Source organism: Anomaloglossus baeobatrachus, chromosome 9 (genome assembly GCF_048569485.1).
Source record: "Anomaloglossus baeobatrachus isolate aAnoBae1 chromosome 9, aAnoBae1.hap1, whole genome shotgun sequence".
Taxonomy (NCBI): domain Eukaryota; kingdom Metazoa; phylum Chordata; class Amphibia; order Anura; family Aromobatidae; genus Anomaloglossus; species Anomaloglossus baeobatrachus.
In genome coordinates, this window is record NC_134361.1 from 100,333,445 (window position 1) to 100,355,936 (window position 22,492).

General features: G+C 39.7%; 1 protein-coding gene across 5 annotated transcripts in view; it reads right to left on the reverse strand.

The window, feature by feature from the left end:
• Positions 1 to 1,501: 1,501 nt before the first annotated feature.
• The window catches only part of TENM1 (teneurin transmembrane protein 1), a 1,354,271-nt gene continuing 1,333,280 nt past the window's right edge, over positions 1,502 to 22,492 (reverse strand). For all 5 annotated transcript variants that reach the window (XM_075323916.1, XM_075323915.1, XM_075323914.1 and 2 more), the window contains 4 exons: positions 19,210 to 19,597; positions 13,746 to 14,966; positions 9,430 to 9,572; positions 1,502 to 9,099 (listed from right to left, as the gene is read on the reverse strand). In XM_075323916.1, coding sequence (XP_075180031.1) covers positions 8,341 to 9,099; positions 9,430 to 9,572; positions 13,746 to 14,966; positions 19,210 to 19,597 — 2,511 coding nt within the window. In that variant the 3' untranslated portion in view covers positions 1,502 to 8,340. The remainder of the gene's footprint in view (positions 9,100 to 9,429; positions 9,573 to 13,745; positions 14,967 to 19,209; positions 19,598 to 22,492) is intronic.

The following is a 22,492-nucleotide window of genomic DNA, read 5'->3' on the forward strand; positions in this document are numbered from 1 at the left end:
GCGTGACTTTTTTCCATATTTGCGACGCTTTTTGTATCGCATCCGTCCGTGCGTCCCGCCAAGCGCTGATCAGGGATGCACATAACGTATCTGCATCCATGGTCAATTTTTGGCGTGACTTTTTTTTTTTTACGTATCCCCGACGCTTTTTTTTATCGCATCCGACCGTGCGTCCTGCAGCGGCCGATCAGTGCACTGCGTCTGTGCGTTTGAAAAGTCAAATGGCGCTCCTTCTCTTCTGAGCCCCGCCATGCGCTCAAACAATTTATTTCCACCACATATGAGGTATCTGCGTACTCAGGAGAAAATGCACAATACATTTTATGGTGCATTTTTTCCTGTTACCCTTGTGAAAAAAAAAGCTACCTAGTTGAAGCAACCGTTTTGTGGTAAAAAAAAAAATTTTTCTTTTCACGGCTCAATGCTATAAACTTCTGTGAAGCCCCCAGGTGTTCAAAGTGCACATCAAACATCTAGAAAAATTATTTGAGGGCTCTAGTTTCCAAAATGGTGTCACTTGTGGGGGAGCTCCACTGTTTAGGCACCATAGGGGGTCTCCAAACGTGACATGGCGTCCGCTAATGATTCAAACCAATTTTGCTGTCAAATGGCGCTCCTTCTCTTCTGAGCCCCGCCATGCGCCCAAACAATTACTTTCCACCACATATGAGGTATCTGCGTACTCAGGAGAAATTGCACAATACATTTTATGGTGCATTTTTTCCTGTTACCCTTGTGAAAAAAAAAGCTACCTAGTTGAAGCAACTGTTTTGTGGTAAAAAAAAAAAAATTTCTTTTCACGGCTCAACGCTATAAACTTCTGTGAAGCCCCCAGGTGTTCAAAGTGCTCACCAAACATCTATAAAAATTATTTGAGGGCTCTAGTTTCCAAAATGGGGTGACTTGTGGGGGAGCTCCATTGTTTAGGCACCTCAGGGGGTCTTCATACCCCACATGGCGTCCGCTAATGAGTGCAGCTAATTTTGCATTCAAAAATTCAAATGGCGCTCCTTGCCTTCCGAGCACTGCCGTGTGTCCAAAGATTTGATTTCCACCACATATGAGGTATCTGCGTATTCAGGAGAAAATGCACAATACATTTTATGGTGCATTTTTTCCTGTTACCCTTGTGAAAAAAAAGCTACCTAGTTGAAGCAACCGTTTTGTTGTAAAAAAAATTTTTTTTCTTTTCACGGCTCAACGCTATAAACTTCTGTGAAGCCCCCAGGTGTTCAAAGTGCTCACCAAACATCTAGAACAATTATTTGAGGGCTCTAGTATCCAAAATGGGGTCACTTGTGGGGGAGCTCCATTGTTTAGGCACCTCAGGGGGTCTTCAAACCCGACATGGCGTCCGCTAACAGGTGCAGCTAATTTTGCACTCAAAAATTCAAATGGCGCTCCTTGCCTTCCGAGCACTGCTGTGTGTCCAAACATTTGATTTCCACCACATATGAGGTATCTGCGTACTCAGGAGAAAATGCACAATACATTTTATGGTGCATTTTTTCCTGTTACCCTTGTGAAAAAAAAAGCTACCTAGTTGAAGCAACCGTTTTGTGGTAAAAATGTTTTTTTTTCTTTTCACGGCTCAACGCTATAAACTTATGTGAAGCCCCCAGGGGTTCAAAGTGCTCACCAAACATCTAGAAAAATTATTTGAGGGCTCTAGTTTCCAAAATGGGGTCACTTGTGGGGGAGCTCCATTGGTTAGGCACCTCAGGGGGTCTTCAAACCCGACATGGCGTCCGCTAATGAGTGCAGCTAATTTTGCGTTCAAAAATTCAAATGGCGCTCCTTCCCTTCCGAGCTCTGCCGTGCGCCCAAACAATTGATTTTTACCACATATGGGGTATCAGCGTACTCAGGAGAACATGCACACTAAATTGTATTGTGTACTTTCTCTTTTCTCCCTTGTAAAAATGAAAATTTTATGGCTAAAGTAACATTTTTGTGTTAAAAAGTAAAATTTTCATTTTTTCCTTCCACATTGCTTTGGTTCCTGTGAAGCACCTAAAGGGTTAATAAACTTATTGGATGTGGTTTTGAGCAGTGTGAGGGGTGTAGTTTTTAGAATGGGGTCACTTTTGGGTATTTTCTGTCACCTAGGCCTCTCAAAGTCACCTCAAATGTAATGTGGTCCCTAAAAAAAATTATTTTGTAAATTTTGTTGGAAAAATGAGAATTTGCTGATGACCTTTGACCCCTTCTAACTTCCTAACGGAAAAAAAATTTGTTTCGAAAATTGCGCTGATGTAAAGTACACAAGTGGGAAATGTTATTTAGTAACTATTTTGTGTGACATATCTCTCAGATTTATGGTCATAAATTTTCAAAGTTTGAAAATTGCGAAATTTTCAAAATTTTCCTAAATTTTCACAAATAAACACAAAAAATATCGGCCTAAATTTACCACTGACATGAAGCACAATATGTCACGAAAAAACAATCTCAGAATCGCCAGGATCCGTTGAAGCGTTCCAGAGTTATAACCTGTCAAAGTGACACTGGTCAGAATTGCAAAAAATGGCCCGGTCATTAGGGTGTTTTAGTGGCCGGGGGTGAAGGGGTTATATAGAGCCACTACAAACAGAGTGATCTATTTCAAGTATTTATTTCTGTTAATGTTGATGATTATGGCTTACAGCCAATGTATCACTGTGATTGATTGGCCAGCAAACTTGCCTGACCTAAACCCCATAGATAAGATGAGAGACACCAGACCCAACAATGAAAACAACCTGGGCTTCCATAACACCTCAGCAATGCCACAGGCTGATCGCCTCCATGCCACGCCGCATTGATGCAGTCATTCATGACAAAGGAGCCCCGACCAAGTATTGAGGCATTTACTGTACAGACTTTTCAGTAGGCCATAATTTCTAAGTTTCAAATAATTTTTTTTGGTTGGTCTTATATAATATTCTAATTTTCTGAGACTTCTGGGTTTTCATTGGCTGTAAGCCATAATCATCAACATTAACAGAAATAAACACTTGAAATAGATCCCTCTGTGTGTAATGACTCTATATAATATATGCATTTCCTTTTTGTATTGAATTACTGAAAGAAATTAACTTTTTGATGATGTTCTAATTTCATTGAGATGCATTTGTACCATAGCTGTTTAAAAAGGTAAAGTTGCTCTGTGATTGCTGGTTAGGGGCATCAAAGAATGTTTTTCTTTTAGACATTATAAAACTGAAGCCCAAAGTTTCTATTAGGTGTTATCAGTGCGGGTGGTGTCCTTGCACAGTTTGACAAAGTCTATTCAGTGCTTCCAGCATCAAGCTATGCAGGGACACACACCTCTGACAAGGGAAATGGTAACTCCCAGTTGCCGATTTATTTACAAATATTCAGGAAAATTACAGAGGAACAGAATAAACACCAAAATAATAAAAAAGCATGGACTAAAATTACATGGGGAACATAATTGTTTTCTAGAACAGACATATCAGGAATAGACAATAGTTATGGCCTCTTTACCAATCAATGAGGTGGACTTTAAAGTGTAACTGTTGTTGCAGGTGAACTTGCAGCAGAACATCTGTGTCTGTCTTTAGCTCCTCTGTCCTCATCCCTCTCCCCTCTCCATTGAATTTTTTGAGCACCAGCCGAGGCACCATTCACTGAAGACAGATTTTGATTACGAATTGAGAATCTTGAGAATTAATGATCAGTCCAGGAGGAGACAAACAGATTTTTCTGATATTATATCTCATATTTCAAAGTTTCTTATTTGTATGTGTACTAATAATTTATGAAAAAAAAATGAAAACAATTGTTACGATTTAATGAGGAACTGGCACTTTATAAAAAAATATAAGTTAAATGCCATGTAAAAATTCATGAGCTCCCCTGATTCTTCTGCTCTGTGCCGGTGATTCTGTGTATAATTATATGTGTTGCTTTTGGAGTTCAATATGTGAAATCTTTGCTTATAGACCAACTGGTCTTTTCTTCAGAGTCTTCTCTGGTGTGAGCTTTCACTCCTCCGTCCCAGACTCCCAGCCAATCACAGCTCAGGAGCTTCTGGGACAACTACCTGTGATTGGAAGAATCTGAGATGGAGGAGTGATAACAGAGAATGCAGAAGACTCTGAAGAAACACCCAGTTGGTTTGAAATTATACATTTCTCATACTGAGCTCCAAGGCAAGAAATGGGAATATCTTTGCAAAAGAGCAATTGAGAAAATCAGAAAAAAGTGGCAAAACAAGGGGAGCTCAAGGATTTTTACAAAGTGTTTAAAGAAGACCTGGCATTTGCTTAAAAAAATGTTAAAGTACCAGTTGTGCAAGATATCCTGGCCGTGATGTGGTTAGTCCCTCATTGTTTACCTCTCTCTGGGAAGTTTCTTAACTTGCACACTTTCTTCATGATTGTAATAGCTTTAATAGAATATCCATAGAGGTAGAATATAAATTAACTTACTATTTTGTAATTTCTCAAATATACAATGTAATAGCAGCGTATCGCAGAACACGTACAGCATCATTCAGATTTTATATAAAAGTACATATTCCCAACTGACATTGGACATTTACCGACGAATGACTTATAATGTATACATTCGGATTTCACTTCTACATATATTTCCTAGTATGACAATTACACATTATAAAATATACAGATGAGATATTTTCAGTGCTAACAAAAATAAAATCTAAATTTCTATAAACGGGCACCATCCTGATTTTAAAAACCGAAACATTGCACTTGATTTCTATGGAGCCCTGCCCTCATAAGAAACTCACCACCGAAACAAACTGTACAATCTTTAATAGTAGGTGCCAAGGGGAACCATACTCCTTATAGGAGAACTGTCATAAAAATACAGTTATTACATGTTGCACACAAATATAACAGAATTTTACAATTAGTAATAGTTTGCTATGTCCTTTATTTCTAGTATAGCATCTGTAAATAGTATTTCATAAGCTTGCTAATACCGTATATCAGCAGTTACACTTTTGGACACAAAATAAGGATAGAGAAATTCTTACTAATAGCCTTCCCTTTTTCTCATAGTTCCCTGGAGATCGAAATCCCTATTTACCTATTGTGTAACGCTTCTTAATACTTGATTCAGCAACCATGGTGAGTCACAAATGGTTTTTTTTAAGGTTTTAGGACTAGAAGAATGTTCTTAATATCCCCTTATACTCTTAAAACCATAACAACTTTTTATTTTTTTTATTTTTTCTGAGCACCATTCAGAGGGACATATCTGTTGGCATATTATCATTGTTAATTTTTATTTACACAGCTTTTATTTTTACTGAATACCTTAAAGGGAATCTGTCAGCATGTTTTTGCTACCACATCTGAGAGAAGCATAATGTAGGAAAAGAGACTCTAATTTCAATGACGTATCACTTAGTTTACTGGATGAAGTAGTTGTGACACATTTGGAGTTTTAGATTTAGCAATGCAACAGAGCTCAGAAAGCTAATCCCCACCCAAGGCTCTCTATGTACAATGTCTTTAGACACTGGGCTGTTTATCAAAGGAGGGGGGAGTGTCGGACTAGGGCTCACATGCTGCTGTAGCTGGGGTAGTCCAAGCAAAAATAAGGTCCTGGTGCTAAAAGAATCATTGCAAGTAAACAACAGCAAGTACCTTGATAAGAGACACATTTATGATTTTTTTTAACCCCTACAGCATGCTGTCTTCAGATTACACATAAAAAGCTTGCTTACAGTTTCCCTTTAAGGGATATATTGTTTTTATTGTATGAGTGTTGGGGAATACCCAGACTTGTGTATAGTTTTGTCCCATTTATTGAATTCTTTTATAGCTTTTTGTTATATAACTGTATGTATTTTTTTTACCTTTGATTTTGTGCCAGTGCAGATATCGAACACAAAAACTATTACCAGAATTGTGCCGAGACAGGTCTGAAAAGATTGCGGGTTACAGGTAGAGACAATGAAATCTAACAAGATTCAAACTTGCCAAATTGCATGGATTTTAAAGAGAGATTTGCACCTTTTTTGTGCTTTCCCTCATCCCCTCATGCACATCCACTTTGTCCTCTTCATTCTAGGCCATAATTTTTTGCTTGACTAGACCTCAGATGTTACTGCGTACTGTAACCTCACTCAGGCGACATTCATCATGGCAACACGATGTGCACCATATCAGCATGGCGCACAGTATTGCTAGAGGGCTAGTCAAGCTGGATCCATGGTCTGGAGTGTAAAGGCTGAAGTGTATGCGAGGGGCAGGGGAAGGGGAAAAGAAAAAGATCCAGACGACTGGATGGCAAACCTTTGGGATAGCGGGGCAGGTGAGCTATGAGAGGAGTATTATTTTTTTAATGCTTCCTTGGCCCGCTACAATTCAGCAAAATAGTGGAGAATTCAATTGAAATCTCATAAATTTGCTCATCCTTAGAAACTGGGGTGCGAAGAAAGTTCCAGTCCTTTTGTTATTACAGCTATCATTATAGATTGCAGTGAATTATTGGATAAATAGCTGAGAATTGAGGTTTCTCTGGTTCTGGCTATTTGCACAAGATTGTGTAAGAAAGATAGAGTACATGTATATGAAAAAAAATTACCTTCAAGATTTGTTATATCAACGTATTTCTTTGACCCTAGATGACTGAATCTATTTGAAGTAAATCAAATTAACTATGAATTTCACAAAACATTCTGATTCACCAAAATCAGATTGTTTTTCAATTCGATTTGCTCAAATTTGCATTTTAATTACTCTTTTTAGGGTCAGGAAGATAATCAAATATTATTTTCACATGTCTTGCTGCTAAAGCTCTCTGTTCAGTCCTCTGCTCACTCCCTCAAGTACTCCAGTGGTGACTTCTTGGCCATGCCGACTAGGCTGCACACATCATTGGCCTCTATGATAGGTATTGTGCCAAGTCATGGGGGTGAAACTTAGATGTTAGATGTCAGTAATGTGTGTGACCTTATTGAAGTTGGAAGTGCTGTAGGCCAAGGGCTGATTGCTGGAAGATGGAGCGAGTTTCAGGTCACGACGTGTGATCTACAGTAGCAGGAAAGATGACAATAATATATATTTTTTTATCCCATTCCAGAGATCAATTTGTAGAGATCTCAGCACATCTTTTGTATAGATTCCGGGGCACTTTCAATTTGCATTGATTAAATCCAATTTCCCAGCTGAATTTGAGAGAACATCCTGGACTCAAATTTTGGCTGATTCCTTCATCTCTACAATACATGGTTAAATACAATATCTTAAGAATTTAGGAAGCAGACAATATTGACCTTCAAATTTCAAAGTTTTTGCTTTAATTTTTGGGAGACATGCTGTTTGAAACTTGATGCCATTTTGTATATTTTTAAGAGGAAGGCGAGAAGCAGCACTTTACAATAAGCAGCATTAAACATTTTATAAAAAAAGTGTTCTATTCACCAGAGAACACAAGCAACGTTTTCGGCACCGTTGCCTATTTTTTGGGGGTCCATGGGAAAAATTGATTCCTAAAGTCTTGCATTAACCTCATTTTGATATTGAGTTGGAATTTTCCAAATATTGTCAGCCTGCTTTAACATCCTAACTTCTAATACTTTGAGAGTACTACATGAACATTTGGAGCAAGCATGTTTAGAGCTCCATATGATTATATATGACTCACAACATTTATTTATTTTTTTTTTATTTTGAAATATTGTTCATTTATGAAAAAAAAGAAATAAGGAACAATGACAGGTTTCCAGTATTACACACTTTGATTTTATCATATACTTACTAATACTCTTTAGGTAGATCTTGTTTTTATTTTATCTAGAAGCTATATCATCACACAAGCTCTAGTCTCCAGAAAAGAGTAGCAACTCTGTAATGATTAATATGTATGCAAAAATGCTGAATACCGCCACACAAGATATAAGAAGCTTTACTGTCATTTTTAAATCCCGTTAGCACTTGAGAGGTCTTAAAGGGCCGCCGTCACTGATACAGTAGAGGCAGCTATTTTGTGGATTGCAGAACATTTCATGAGAACGTAGACTATGGGGATCACCTCTTTTTTGGTGGAATCATAGTTTGCACTCTTAATTTATCAGTTCAATCCAGAAAGACTCGACTTGAACTCTGCAAGTGCACTTTAGATACATTGCTGAGCATCGTGGTGAAAGACCTCACCAGTGCTATCCGGATGACACTGTGAAAACTAACAATATTAAAATACCATCTTTTGTCACATTTAAAGGCAGTTGGATATGTTTTCTTCATATTTACATGTACAGAGATCTGATCTAGAAAATTGGTACAATAAACCATTTTATGTTTTAAAAACAGGCAGTCTTTGGTGACGCAAAGGCAAAGAGTGTCTTTTGTTTTTTTGTTACCTCCTGCCTACTTCACTCTGTCTCGTGAAGTGAATATTGTTGGCACTATCAGAAAGTTCTAGATACTGATCCACTGAATTAACAAAATATCCATCATAGCCTTGGACCTTTCCTGTACTCAGTAGTTGTTGTTTCTCAGCTTCTGTCCACAATCTTATGCCTTCTTCTCCTTCCTGAAGTCTCTTCTGCTCCTTAGTCCAAGCCTGGGTCACTGCTCTCTGTTTCGCTAATTCTAGAACGTGATCTTTTTCTTCTTCAATGGTTGTTCCATAGCGAACATTAAAGCACAAGGTGCCATGTTGAAGCTGTATGTCAGCAAATCGTCTAGTTCTCCCATTGACCATTGATGTCATCTGCGATACAGTCACATTGACCCCATTTTCCAGAATACGACCACTTCCACTGTTTCCAATTAGAGTAAGATCTTCTTCCAAGGAGCCCAACTTAATGAAGTAGTGCGTATCCCGACCCTCAATGGTAAAATGTAAATTTTCCAAGTAGTGGGCGTTGTTTAGGATGGCAGCAATACGGCGACTGTCTTCATTAGCCACCCCAATCACATCAGCTGTTACAACTCCATCTTTTATAGCAAACTTTATCCCTTTTCCGAATAAAGATGGCACAGCTGCAAATCTGGGATATCTCATATTTTCATGACATTTTTCAGAATCGTGCTTCGGAGCCATAGGAAGCTGATCTAAAGAAATGAAATTTCTCAACTGCTTCTGAAGCTCACATTGTATTCCAAGAATTGTCTAAAAGATTATAAATAATGTGTGTTAGTTCAGTCAGAATATCTTTATAGCAATGAATATCTACTCTTTCAAACAGAACTGTTTCAGCAAATAGGTCAGGGAAATGAGAACTTCTATAAAGAGCTAAAAACATTGTTTTACTTTTTAGTTTACTTTTATATTGCTTTACGTTTGTTACCGATATTGAAGAAAAAGCTAAACTAGAAATAATGGTGATTTTCTATATCTACATTTGAAGCAAGAATGACTTAATTCATTCCATGTGAATTACTTATGTCACGTGGTGAATTGGACTTTCAGGTGTTAAAAGTGGTAAAAAAATATACCGACCTTCCCGGGATCCCACTCCTGGGTTTTTGTTTGAAGTTGCAGTAGTTCATATGTTGATTCAAAGCCTCTTGCCTCTGGTTTGGGAAACCCAGGAAGGACATTGTGTAATTGGAAACCAAACAGCTCCAGCCAACTTCCAATGTCTAAATAGACCACAACAAAACAGTAAATAGATCAGTGTTTCTCAACCATTTCAGTTAATAGTAAACAAGGTATGGTACCATGTTAGCAAATTGAAAAAGGATATCTTTTCAACCATTTCAAGCATAGATCCTCTTAGTGATAAATACCTTCGATCTTGTATCCCAAGGGTAGATTCAAAACTGTGACATGGCTACTCGAGGCATGTATGGAACACAACCATGCACCATTTTTTGCTAATCTAATAGCACCCCATTCAACATTTTTGCTTACAGTCCTACTTGTTATAAAAATATGACCCAACCTATAGCATACAGTCATGGTTGAAAGTGTTGGCACCCTTAACACTGTCCCAGATAATTAAATATTTATCCCAGGACATTATTTCAATTACACATGTTTTGTTATACAGATTTATTTTCTTTGTATGCTTTGGAACGACAAAAAAATATATAAAGAAAGGCAAATTTGATATAGTTTCACAGAAAATCCCAAAAATTGGCCGGGCAAACTTGTTCGCTCTGTTCCAGAATTGTTTCAAGCATGTGATGCTCATTCAAACTCACCTGTGGCAAATAATAGGTGTGGGAAATATGAAAATCACAACTGAAACCAGATAAAAAGAAGAGAAGTTGACTCAATCTTTGCATTGTGTGTCTGTGTGTGCCACACTAAGCATGGAGAACAGATAGAGAAGTAAACCGTGAGGACTTGAGAACCAAAATTGTTGAAAAATATCAACAACCTTAAGGTGGTGCGCAACATAATTTAGAAGTTTACAACTCATGGCACTATAGCTAATCTTGCTGGACGTGAATGACAGAGAAAAATTGATGAAAAGTTTAATCGCAAAATAGTGTGGATTGTGGATAAGCAGCCCCAATCAAGGTTCAAAGAAATTCAAGCTGTCTTGCGGGCTCAAATGGCATCAGTGTCAGCATGAGCTATCCATTGACAGTTGAATGCAATGAATTGCTATGGCACGTGAGGCAGGAGGACCCAACTGCTGACAGAAACATGAAACACTAGACTGCAGTTTGTTAAAATCTTCCTGAGTAAGCCAAAATCATTCTTGGGCCTCTTTTACACGTCCGTGAAAATCACGCACGTGTTTCATGGATGTGTCAAAGGTGCATATTTTCCTCAGTGTGCTGTGTGCATGGCCTACGTGTGTTCTCTGTTTGTTATCCGTGATAACACATGGAGAACAGGAACTTTCTGCTTACCTGTCCCTGGCATCGCTGTCCGTGGTGCTGATCTACGGTCTCCGGTCCCGCCGATTCCCCGCTGCTGCTGCTTCCGGCCGCAGTGAAGTGAATATTCAATGAGCATAATGAGCGGCGGTCTGGAGCAAGTGACAGCAGCGGCAGAGACAGGAGGGCTGTAAAAGGTGAGTAAAGTTTTGTTTTTTTTTTCTCACAGACACATGTCTTCTCTCTGGTGTGTGTCAAACGGAACACATCCGTGTGGTCCGTGTGTGTTACATGTAACACGTTTGCGTTCCGTGTGACACCCTTGATGCCGAAGAGAAAACGGACATGTTGGTGTGAGAAACATATGGATACACGTAAGTACGGAACGGACACACGTTCCGTGCGCAAATACTTACGTGTGTCCAAAACCATAGGAACACCTAGGTTTACGTGTGTACGTGTCTCCGGTACGTTAGAAAACTGCCAAACACGTACCGGAGACAAGTGCGTGTGAAGGGGGCCTTGGAAAGTGTTTTGTAGACAGACGAGACCAAGATAGATCTTTTTGGTAAAGCACATCATTCTACTGTTTAGCAACAAATGGAATGAGGCCTAAAAAGAAAAGAACACAGTACCTACAGTGAAATATGGTGGAAGTTCAAAGATGTTTTGGGGGTTGTTTGCTGCCTCTGGCACTGGGTGCCTTGACTGTGTGCAAGGCATCTGGAAATCTGAAGATTACCAATAGATTATTTGTTACAATGTAGTGTCAGAAAGCTGGGATTATGTCCTAGGTCATGGGTCTTCTAGCAAGTCCAAGACCCTCAAAATACTTCAAGAAGCACCCAGAAATGAATGGAAACAAAGCACATAACAGTACTGAAGTGGCCAGCAATGAGTCCAGCTGTAAGTCCCAATGAATTCCAGTAGAGAGGTCATAAAATTGATGTTTGGAGAAGGTATCCTTCAAAAAAGAAAGTCCTGGAGCAGTTTGAAGAAGAAGAATGGAATTGATGAATGGTTTGCATCCAGATGTGAACCCTTTGTATTTACTTTCATGGAGTCTTCTCTTTACTGTTGACTTAGAGACAGATACACCTACTTCACTGAGAGTGTTCTGGACTTCAGTTGATGTTGTGAACGGGTTCTTCTTCACCAAAGAAAGTATGCGGCGATCATCCACCACTGTTGTCTTCCGTGGACGCCCAGGCCTTTTTGAGTTCCCAAGCTCACCAGTCAATTCCTTTTTTCTCAGAATGAACCCGACTGTTGATTTTGCCACTCCAAGCATGTCTGCTATCTCTCTGATGGATTTTTTCTTTTTTTTCAGCCTGAGGATGTTCTGCTTCACCTCAATTGAGAGTTCCTTAGACCGCATGTTGTCTGGTCACAGCAACAGCTTCCAAATGCAAAACCACACACCTGTAATCAACCCCAGACCTGTTAACTACTTCATTGATTACAGGTTAACGAGGGAGACGCCTTCAGAGTTAATTGCAGCCCTTAGAGTCCCTTGTCCAATTACTTTTGGTCCCTTGAAAAAGAGAAGGCTATGCATTACAGAGCTATGATTCCTAAACCTTTTCTCCGATTTGGATGTGAAAACTCTCATATTGCAGCTGGGAGTGTGCACTTTCAGCCCATATTATATATATAATTGTATTTCTGAACATGTTTTTGTAAACAGCTAAAATAACAAAACTTGTGTCACTGTCCAAATATTTCTGGACCTAACTATTTATTACAAAGGGTGTGCAACCAAATATCAATGGAAGATGTCAACAATTTTGTTCAGCCCATTTTGAGGTTTTGAGTGAAATTATGTCCAATTTGCCTTTTTTTCTGCTTTTTTTGTGTTGTTCCAATACACACAAAAGAAATAAACTTGTGTATACCAAAACATGTAATTGCAATAATTTTCTGGGAGAAATACTTCATTTTCTGAAACAATTTTAAGGGTGTCAACACTTTTGGCCATGACTGTAAGTATATATGTCCTCAAATATGAATGGAAACCACACTGCAGACTCAATTTCTGTTAACAGACCCCTGGCCAGAATCCTGTATACAGACCTTCCAGATAGCAATCCCATCTATATACAGTACTAAATCCAGACCCATATAACATTGTGCCAGTCAGACAAACTTTCCTTTTATGATTGCATCCATTGGCATCCCCCCAAATAACAATATCTATCTTCTCCCCATCCCTGAGGCTAACATCCACAGTGCCCCTAGTGTATGAGGCCCACAAGTATAATGACATCCGTATCCCCCTTAATAAAAGGACCCCCAATATCTTTGCACCCATATTCCCTTCAGTATAATAGGTCCCACCAGTGTAATTAAAACCATATCCCCCTGTATATAGTATATTAGGCTCCCCTGAGTATAATAACATACAGAGCCCCTACCTACACCTATACAGAAAGCAGTAAGCTCTTGCCCGGCCATACTGCTCAGACTACATTCTCATGCGAGTCCAGTAGAAATGTCGTATGAATCAGTGTAAGGGGCAAGCTGCATTTCTTAATCATGGCACATCTCCCTAATGATGCTTGTGTGCACAAACCACAAATTAAAAAACACTGAAATAGTGCACCTGGAAACCTTCTATTATACCTTGTTACCCCCTACTATTAATAGTATCCTGTTGATAAGGATCGACTTGTATTTACACATTTCTAAAATTAAAAATCCCTCCCCACTTGAGAACAGAAAAGATTTTTAATAAGAAGAAAGGTGCAATGTTCCTTATTTTAACAAGCACTCTGCAATTTTACTGATTTAAGATGATGAGACAACCACTTTAATGACTTATCCTTGACAACCCCTTTAAGTTCATTATCACATTGTTGATTTCATCAACTAACTTAATAATAGAATATCATTTACGTTGTCTAGATACATAGAGCTTTGGGCATTTCACCTCTTTACAAAACTCTTAATCTTTAGGATACAATATAAAAAACATCGCTGTACCTGTTGTGTACTGTGCCACATCCTGGGTCTTGCCCACAGGGTAATTTTTTTCAAATGAATACAGGTTAAATGGCCTTGGATCAGTGCTTATTCTATTCCATATGTGATGGTTGGGTGTAGCCCATCGACCAGCCACAACGTCATAATCTCTTTGTCCAAGGTGCACAAGTTTAGTAAAGGAATCATAAAGTCCTCCATAAAATCCAGTTATGATTTCAAAGTCTGGATTGGTGTCTTCATAGATGTCACCATATGGCGTGTAGAGAATTTCCTTTATAACTTGACCTCGACTGCTGAATACAGCCAGAGGTGTTCCTGTATTGTCGCACGCTACATAATACTCCTCTCCACTGCTTAATTCCATGGCTATTAGGTGTCCTTGAAGATCATAATACAGTGACGTTATTTCTGAACTGCTGTGATTGTATAAATGAGTAACTCTGATTGGATTAGCTAGATCTGCATAGAAGTACTGCAAATGAGAACCAGTACTGGTTTTGCTTGCAACGCGTCGTCCAAGTCCATCATATCGGTAATAGACATTCCAGCCCGCAACCTTGTTATAAGCCTTACTTAAAAGGCCATTAGAATTGTACTCAAATATGTCATTGCCTCTTTGTCTGAGGAAACCATCTTCATCCATTCTATACTGGATTTCTCCAAGCCGAGTAATGCGATCTCCAATGTCATATCTCAGGGGGATTAGGCGGACACTATTTCCATGGCTTAGCAGGTTTATGTTTCCATTTAGATCATAGCTATACCGCCACTGAAGTTTGTCATTAACGTACACAGCCTGAAGTTGTCCATCAGGATCATATTCATATGAATATCTTGTTAAATTCGCATCTACCCCCACTCGTATTCCACACATTATCATTCGACCCATATTATCATACTGAATTGTCATCCAATAGGAGATAGCTTTTAGAATCTCATATTGCACCTCAATAACTTGCCCGCTTGAGCTAAATATTTTAGTATGCTTCATCATTGATGTTGTAATGACCTGATTAAGATCATAATTGATGACACTAAATTTTCCAAACTGTTCTGTTCTCCCCGACACATCAACGTATCGGTATAAGTCTATGGGAAGAGGAATCTCATTTATCATTGCTTGCATACTCGTTACTCGAAAGTTGTTATAGCTGTAGTCAAATCTTGCATTGACAAGACCTTCTTCACTGAATCTGAAGATCTGTCGCCCAATAAGAGGCCCTGTTGGGAAGATTTGAATATTTTAGTATAGAGACTTCCTGTTATGGACACATATAACAATACTTAAGCCATGTATACTGAGTAATTGATTTCCTCCATCTAGTAATGCACTTTAATAAAGTTTAATTATGTATTTAGGATTGAACTAATAAAAGATTTATTAATACCTGAGATGATCAAAGGATCAACTTTAAGTCAACCAGTATAAAAGATGGTTCAAAAGGTTCAGACAGTGTCCAAACAGGTGATAATCCAATCCAAAATATTTTTTATTCTGACATACACTAAAGCGGGCTTTACACGCTGTGATCTCGCTAGCAAGATCGCAAGCGATCGTACCCGCCCCCGTCGGTTGTATGACACGGGCAAAATGCTGCCCATGGCGCACAACATCACTTACACCCGTCACACGGACTTACCTGCCCTGCGACGTTGCTCTGGCTGGCGAACCGCCTCCTTTCTAAGGGGACGGTTCGTGCGGCGTCACAGCGACGTCACACGGCAGCCATCCAATAGAAGCGGAGGGGCGGAGATGAGCGGTCGTAACATCCGGCCCACCTCCTTCCTTTCACATTGCTGGTGGAGGCAGGTAAGGAGATGTTCGTCGCTCCTGCGGTGTCACACATAGCGATGTGTGCTGCCGCAGGAACGACGAACAACTTCGCTAATAAGCAGAAAATGATTTTTTGTTTCAGGATGACCTCTCCGCAGCAAATGATTTTATCCGCTTTTGTGATCGTTTAAGGTCGCTCATAAGTGTCACACACTGCAATATCGTTAATGACGCCGGATGTGCGTCACAAACATTGTGACCTCGACGATAATTCATTAACGATATCGTAGCGTGTAAAGCTCGCTTTAGGCAACATTTTGACCTATCGCCGGTCTTTGTTAAATGTCAGACAAAGACGGAAACTGCACTGGTCCTCCTGGAATGGTGAGCTGTGAATGGTGTCCTTTTTTGCTCTGTTAAGTGGCCCCTGACAAAGACCTGAGGTAGAATGAAACATTGTCTTTATATACGGCTATATCTTGTGTTGGCATATCACCTATTTGGATATTGTCTGCTACTTTTTAAATGTATATCGTTTTCAAGTGGGTTCGTTGGTTTTTTGGACTCTGTGTCCTTTGAAACAGAGTGCTGCGGGCCTTATTTCTACTGTGTAGTATAAAACATGATGGCTGGTAAGGAGCACCATTTTATGCTTCAACAGTGTAGGGATAGGAGGTCAGACAGAACAGCTCATTTCCTGTGGGGATACAGAAAAGCCTAATTTGATTGTATTGTCCTACTTTTCTGTTGAAGCAGATTGAGAATAGGGTTTGTATTAATTCAAAGATTCTAGTGATATATCGGGAAGTGCTATAACTTTGAATTGATTGATCTGAGATATACTGCAGTAACAGCACATTAATAACAGCCTTTTTTTTATTTTTTACACTGCAACAAGAAGGTCAGTATTAAACCCCTCAGTGCTAATTTGGCCCCTCTCTCTTATTATGACACAAATTGAATTTTGGGAGAAAATTTGATGAACCTGGCAAATTTAAATTTTGAAAGATCCGCTGATCTATGAGGCTCAGATTGTTATGTAGGTCACAGGATTCCATCTTCCCTCATCTTTTAGTGAAGATGAGTAATGTGTCAAATTTACTCCCAAAGAAGTCCACATATTTTTTCAATTTACAAAGAAAAATAATAAAGGATTTTCTGGTGAGTAGGAATAAAATCATAGTCATTCAATCTATCTAAAAGTTTGTCTTAAACTATTGGGCTAATTGAATTTATGAAAAATGCATTTACTCTGACGAGCAAAAGGGTAACAATGTTTTGAACTTTTGACTTTCAGGCACCATATCTAACAATCCTCTTCAGCTTCTAACGTTAGACTGCCTTCATTGTATACATAGCTGGAGGGAAAAGAGTGCAATAGGGTCTTAACCAGTAACAAAGAATAAAAATAATAAGGGAATATGCTCACCTTATTGGGTTGTGTATTACACAACCAGAAGTAAAGCCTGTAACCAGCTGCTGCAGAGACCACGTGCTGAAGAAGAATAAGATCCCTCAGGAACACTGTAAATGTGGAACAATTACAACGCTGCTGGAGATACGACGCACATCCAGGAGAGGTATAATGGCAGGTGGTTTAATTAAACTCGTTTCAAAGTGTAAACCCACTTCTTCATCAGGAAATCCACCAATATGACCAACTGGTGGATTTCCTGATGATGAAGTGGGGTTACACTTCGAAACGCATTGAATTAAACAACCTTTCATTATACCTTTCCTGGATGTGTGTCGTATCTCCAGCAGCATAGTAATTGTTCCACAAATAAAGTGTTCCCGAGTGTTCATTTATAGACAATCATCTTGGCTAGCTCGTACATAAATTTGACTTGCAACTATTTAGTTATGCAGATTCTTGTCATGTCACTGCATTGTTACTGTTTTGCCCCTAAAAATCTAAATTCAGATTTGTATTATTTTGTTAGCATTTTGTAAATCAACCATTGTTTATTAACACTGCCCGAATTATTCTGGGCATGCTCTCTATCAGATTCAAGCATGTCCTGAGAAAAATCTAATCCCAGGTCTCTTCTATGTGTTCTCAATGTTGGTGCATACTAGTTGACTCACAGATTTCTTATCAACTCTACCCACAAGTGTTCAATTAGGTTGAGGTCTGAGGACTGTGGGGGACAATCCAGCACCTCTACTTCATTGTCATTTAACTATTTATTTGGCAATCTTGATGTATGCTTCGGATAGTTGTTCTGCTGGAACACGGTCATCCTTTTTATACCCATAGTACTACAATGCAGTGACATGAGAAGAATATGGATACCTAATCATAGTTGCAAGTCAAATTTATGTATGAGATAGCCAAGATGATTGTCTATAAAATTATGGTAGTCTCATGTTCGAAGGTGTAGTGGATTGTGAGATATGGAGCCTGAAAGTCAAAAGTTCAAACATTGTTACCCTTTTGCTTGTCAGAGTACATGCAGAAGAAAGACAGTTAGCCTGTAAATGTGTTGTCCAAGCTAGAAAAACTATTTTTGTACATTCACCATTTTGGGTTATACTTTTCTAATTGATGAGGCAATCCCTCATATAGCATCCTTATCTTTTAAGATGGAGGTAGACAGGTTGAGGTTAAGGATCTCAGGCACTTAGTGAGCCCCAGTTTACTATATAAAAATCTTATCGATGCTCATTTACTTGTTTGTTTAAATAGGCTGGCAAATTTTGTTGGGAGCAGAACAACTGTTAAAATTATCATTCTGTCTCCATACAGGTCAGGAACATATGGCTCATGAGCCAGATGTGGCTCTTTTGATGGCTGCATCTAGCTCGCAGACAAATTTTTAATACAAAAAATACTGTATTTTCTGGTTTGTAAGACACACTTTTTTCCCCCAAAATTGGAGGAAAAATGGCGATGTGTCTTACAAACCGCATATGGCTTACCGGGGTGGCAGTGGTGGTGCAGGGTCGGCGATACTGCAGGCTCGTGGGGTGTCACGGTGGTGAGCTCGCAGTAGCCAGTGGACTGCAGGCTGCTTTGAATCTCCTGCAATTGATGAAATCGACTTCAAGTAAATGGGTGCGGAGGTGATACAAGTGCAGATAGGACTCTTTCTTGAAGTCCATCACGTCGTTCTGTGCCCGCGCCGTGACATTTTTTTGAAATCGATCTTATCAACTGCGGAGATTCAAAGCAGCCCTCCGGCAGATCAGTGGCGTCCACTGCCGTGACATCCCACGAGGCCACAGTAGTATTGCCGACCACCCGCACACTGACCCTCTTGAGCTACAACACCCCTCCTCCGTGGCCGCAGCATCGCCTACCCTGCCTACTGGGACCTTCTGAGCCGCTCCACCACCGCTGCTCTCCCCTGGTGAGTATGGCTCTGACGGAATTACATTTTAAATTATGGATGTTCATGGCTCTCTCAGCCAGAAAGGTTCCTGACCCCTGCCATACAGCATCATGATATCTGCAGCACATGCCTTGTTTACATGGGGGTTATGTGCTGCTAGTATTGATGTTCTTTATGTTTGCAAAAATGGTCCAATAACCCAAAGAATAAGCATTTTGCTTGTTCGGTGGGTTTTCACCATTTTTTTTTTACAGTGGCTCATAATCAGCAATGATCTACATTAAATGGCCAATGAAATACATCAGTTATCCCTATAAACATGACTTGTTTGATAAGTGATTACAATATTACATACCTGTCTGTCTATATCTAATGGTGCAGACGAATCCCTCATGCATAAGATGAATAGTTTTAATGACTCCTGAAGCCTCTTCATAGGTGAATGTAACCTGGGTAGTGTCATACAGAATTTCGGACAGCCTCGTTTGCTTTGTGTATTTATAAAAGACTCTACGTCCCGTTCCAAGATGTAATGTCTGCATCAGACGTCCATCTCCACTGTAATCTTGAATAAAAGAGCCAATGTTGTCTGGTGGGTTGTATATATTTCGGTAATATCCAACAGAGAGCATGGTCTGGAGACTATGGCGGACCATGTTAGGCATGGTTATTGAAGCAAGGTAGTCCGAATGATCGTATTCAAAGATATAACGTCGCTGACTATGCAGAAAAAGGCTTATAGACTGAAATAAAAGAATAAATGAGCTTGGGTTATTACATGTGTTACATAATATCAACATTACAGTGGGTTCAATGGGTCCCTGTATTTTAGATTCAAAGAGGAACTAAAAGGCCATTAAAGTGAAGTGCGCTTTTTAAGCTGCTGGATGTTTTGTTAAATCCGCAGCATGCCAATTCTTTTAGATTTTTTTGGCAGCATTTTTCACCCATTCAGAATAATGGTAGACAATGCAAGAAAAAAAACACTGCACTAAAATCCACAGCACAAAGTTTGTGTGAACAAACCCTTAAGTGGGCTTTACACACAGCGACATCGCTGGTGAAAGCACCCGTCCCCGTCGGTTGTGCGTCACGGGCAAATCGCTGCCCGTGGCGCACAACATCGCTTACACCCGTCACACTATACTTACCTGCCTAGCGACGTCGCTATGGCCTGCAAACCGCCTCCTTTTTAAGGGGGCGGTTCGTTCGGCGTCACAGCGGCGTCAATAAGCGGCCGCCCAATAGAAGGGGAGGGACGGAGATGAGCAGGCCGAACATCCCGCCCACCTCCTTCCTTCCTCATTGCGGGCGGCCGCAGGTACGGTGATGTTCCTCGTTCCTGCGGTGTCACACGTAGCGATGTGTGCTGCCGCAGGAACGACAAACAACCAGTGTCCTGCACTAGCAACGATAATCGTGATAGGAACGACTGGACAACGATCAATGATTAGGTAAGTAATTTTGATCTTTAACGGTTGTTCGTGCGTTTCACACGCAACGACGTCGCTAACGAGGCCGGATGTGCGTCACGAATTCCGTGACCCCAACGACCTCTCGTTAGCGATGTCGTTTGCGTGTAAAGCCCACTTTAGAGTCCAAATGTATCATTTACTTTTAGTAGCCTAGTTTTATTTTACTTGTTGCTCAGACTTCTACACTTTCAGGTTGTTGACTAATTATAGCTTATGTGCACACGTTGCAGATTTGGTTGCAGACATTTCAGCACCAAATCTGCATGTTCTGGCAAGAAAACTGCTGCAGCAAAAATGCATGTTTTTTGCCATGATTCGCTGTGTTTTTTTTGCCTCGATTTGCAGTGTTTTTAATGCATTTATTTAATTGCTTTCAATGGTGAAAATGCAGCCAAAAACGCAGAAAGAAGTGACATTCTGCAGATTTTTTCTGCAACCAAATTCTGCAAGGGAAAAAATCCTGAACATGTGCACTACACTTCAGGATTCTCATAGATATAGCTGGCATAAGGATCTCCTTGCAGATTTGTGAAAATCTGCAAGACAAATGCAACAAAAAACGCTGCCAAAATGCAACTCTTGCACACGTTATTTGATTAATTTCCTTCTCCCATATTGTAATGCTTAACAGCAGAAAACTGCCATTGTAGAATATACTGCACTGGTGGACATAGACGGAAAAGGCCCCTGTGCAAGAACAATATATTGGCTCTTTGCAGTCCAGTATCCCATCATAATGCACAATTCCATCTGCTTTGCAGTTGGAAATAGGTCCATTACCTCTTGGACTCCAGGTTGCAGAAAAGATCCACCTCTAAAATACTGCACAGCTTGCTTCTAAAATGTGAGTTTTTGTTTTCTACTCCAAGGTGGCAATCTTCTTCCAATCCTCCTTATGAGTCTAGACTAATCAACCTTTTTATTCCCCCTGCTGATGAGATAGTTATTTTAAAGGGGTTGTCTACTACTTGGGCAACTTCTTTTCATTCCCCTTGTTCGCCCCCGTAAAATAAATAAGCCTATATTCACCTATGGTGCGGCCGTGGTTCCAGCAATGTTAAAGCCACACTTCCGGGGCCCACATGATATTATGAAATGTGGGTCCCGTGACCAATCAGCGCCTGCTTCCTCCTCAACGCCTTTGGACATTTGAGCAAGAAATCAGCACAGTGCTCACATCCTGCTCAAATGTCCAAAGGCGGGGAGACAGATGCCGGGCACGGGTCATGGGGTCTGTGTGTCATAACAATGTCATGTTGGTCCAGGGAATGCAGCTTTAGATATTGCTGGAGCAGCAGCCGCACCGGAGGTGAGTATAGGCTTATCTATTTTTATGGGGATGAACAAGGGGAATGATAAGGGTTGTCCACTACTTGGACAACCTTTTCTCATTCCACTTGTTAAGTCATTGCTTCTGTGCCTGAGAGGATGCAGCTACACAATAAACCACTAAACCTATGTGTTGGAGAGTGCAAGAAAGCTTCTACTGAGCCTGACTACACAGGAGACTGTTTGTAGTGAGGGTGCACCAGTTGAATACTTTTATTTGTATGATAGTAATAAATACATCAAGCTGTGAAATATAATACGGACCACACACAGAAGCTTTGCTGCAGAAATCTCTGCAATTGTTGTATTCCTCTGAATAGGACTTGCAAAAGTCCATGCACCCACTGCAAGAACAACTTCATCCAGATATATGGAAATTATTTTCCAGAAATTTCTGCTACAAATGTGTTGAATGTAAATGTAACCCAGAGGAAGCAAAATAGTTAAAGTATCTAACAAAGTGAGATATTTTTCCATTTTATAGCTATTGGCTCTAACTTGTCTAAAGGGGAACTTGTACTTTAAAGAGATTAAATGATTATGTAGATATGGCTTATATATATTACTAAATCACTGTTTTATTACTATAGAACATATCTGAATTAAGGCACATTTTCTATTCTTTCTTTAATAGATTGCCATTTAGGAGATGGTTTAGCAGCAAGACTTTTATAAAACTAATGACATCTGCTTCCTTTTATATCTTATGAAAGTACTGTGATCAATTGACTATTTAAGAGACTTATATGTAAACGGGAATGAACCATTATTCAGTCATAAAAGACAGCTGGAAGGCATTGTGGTGATATCCTTTCATTTCTCTTTGTTTTCTAT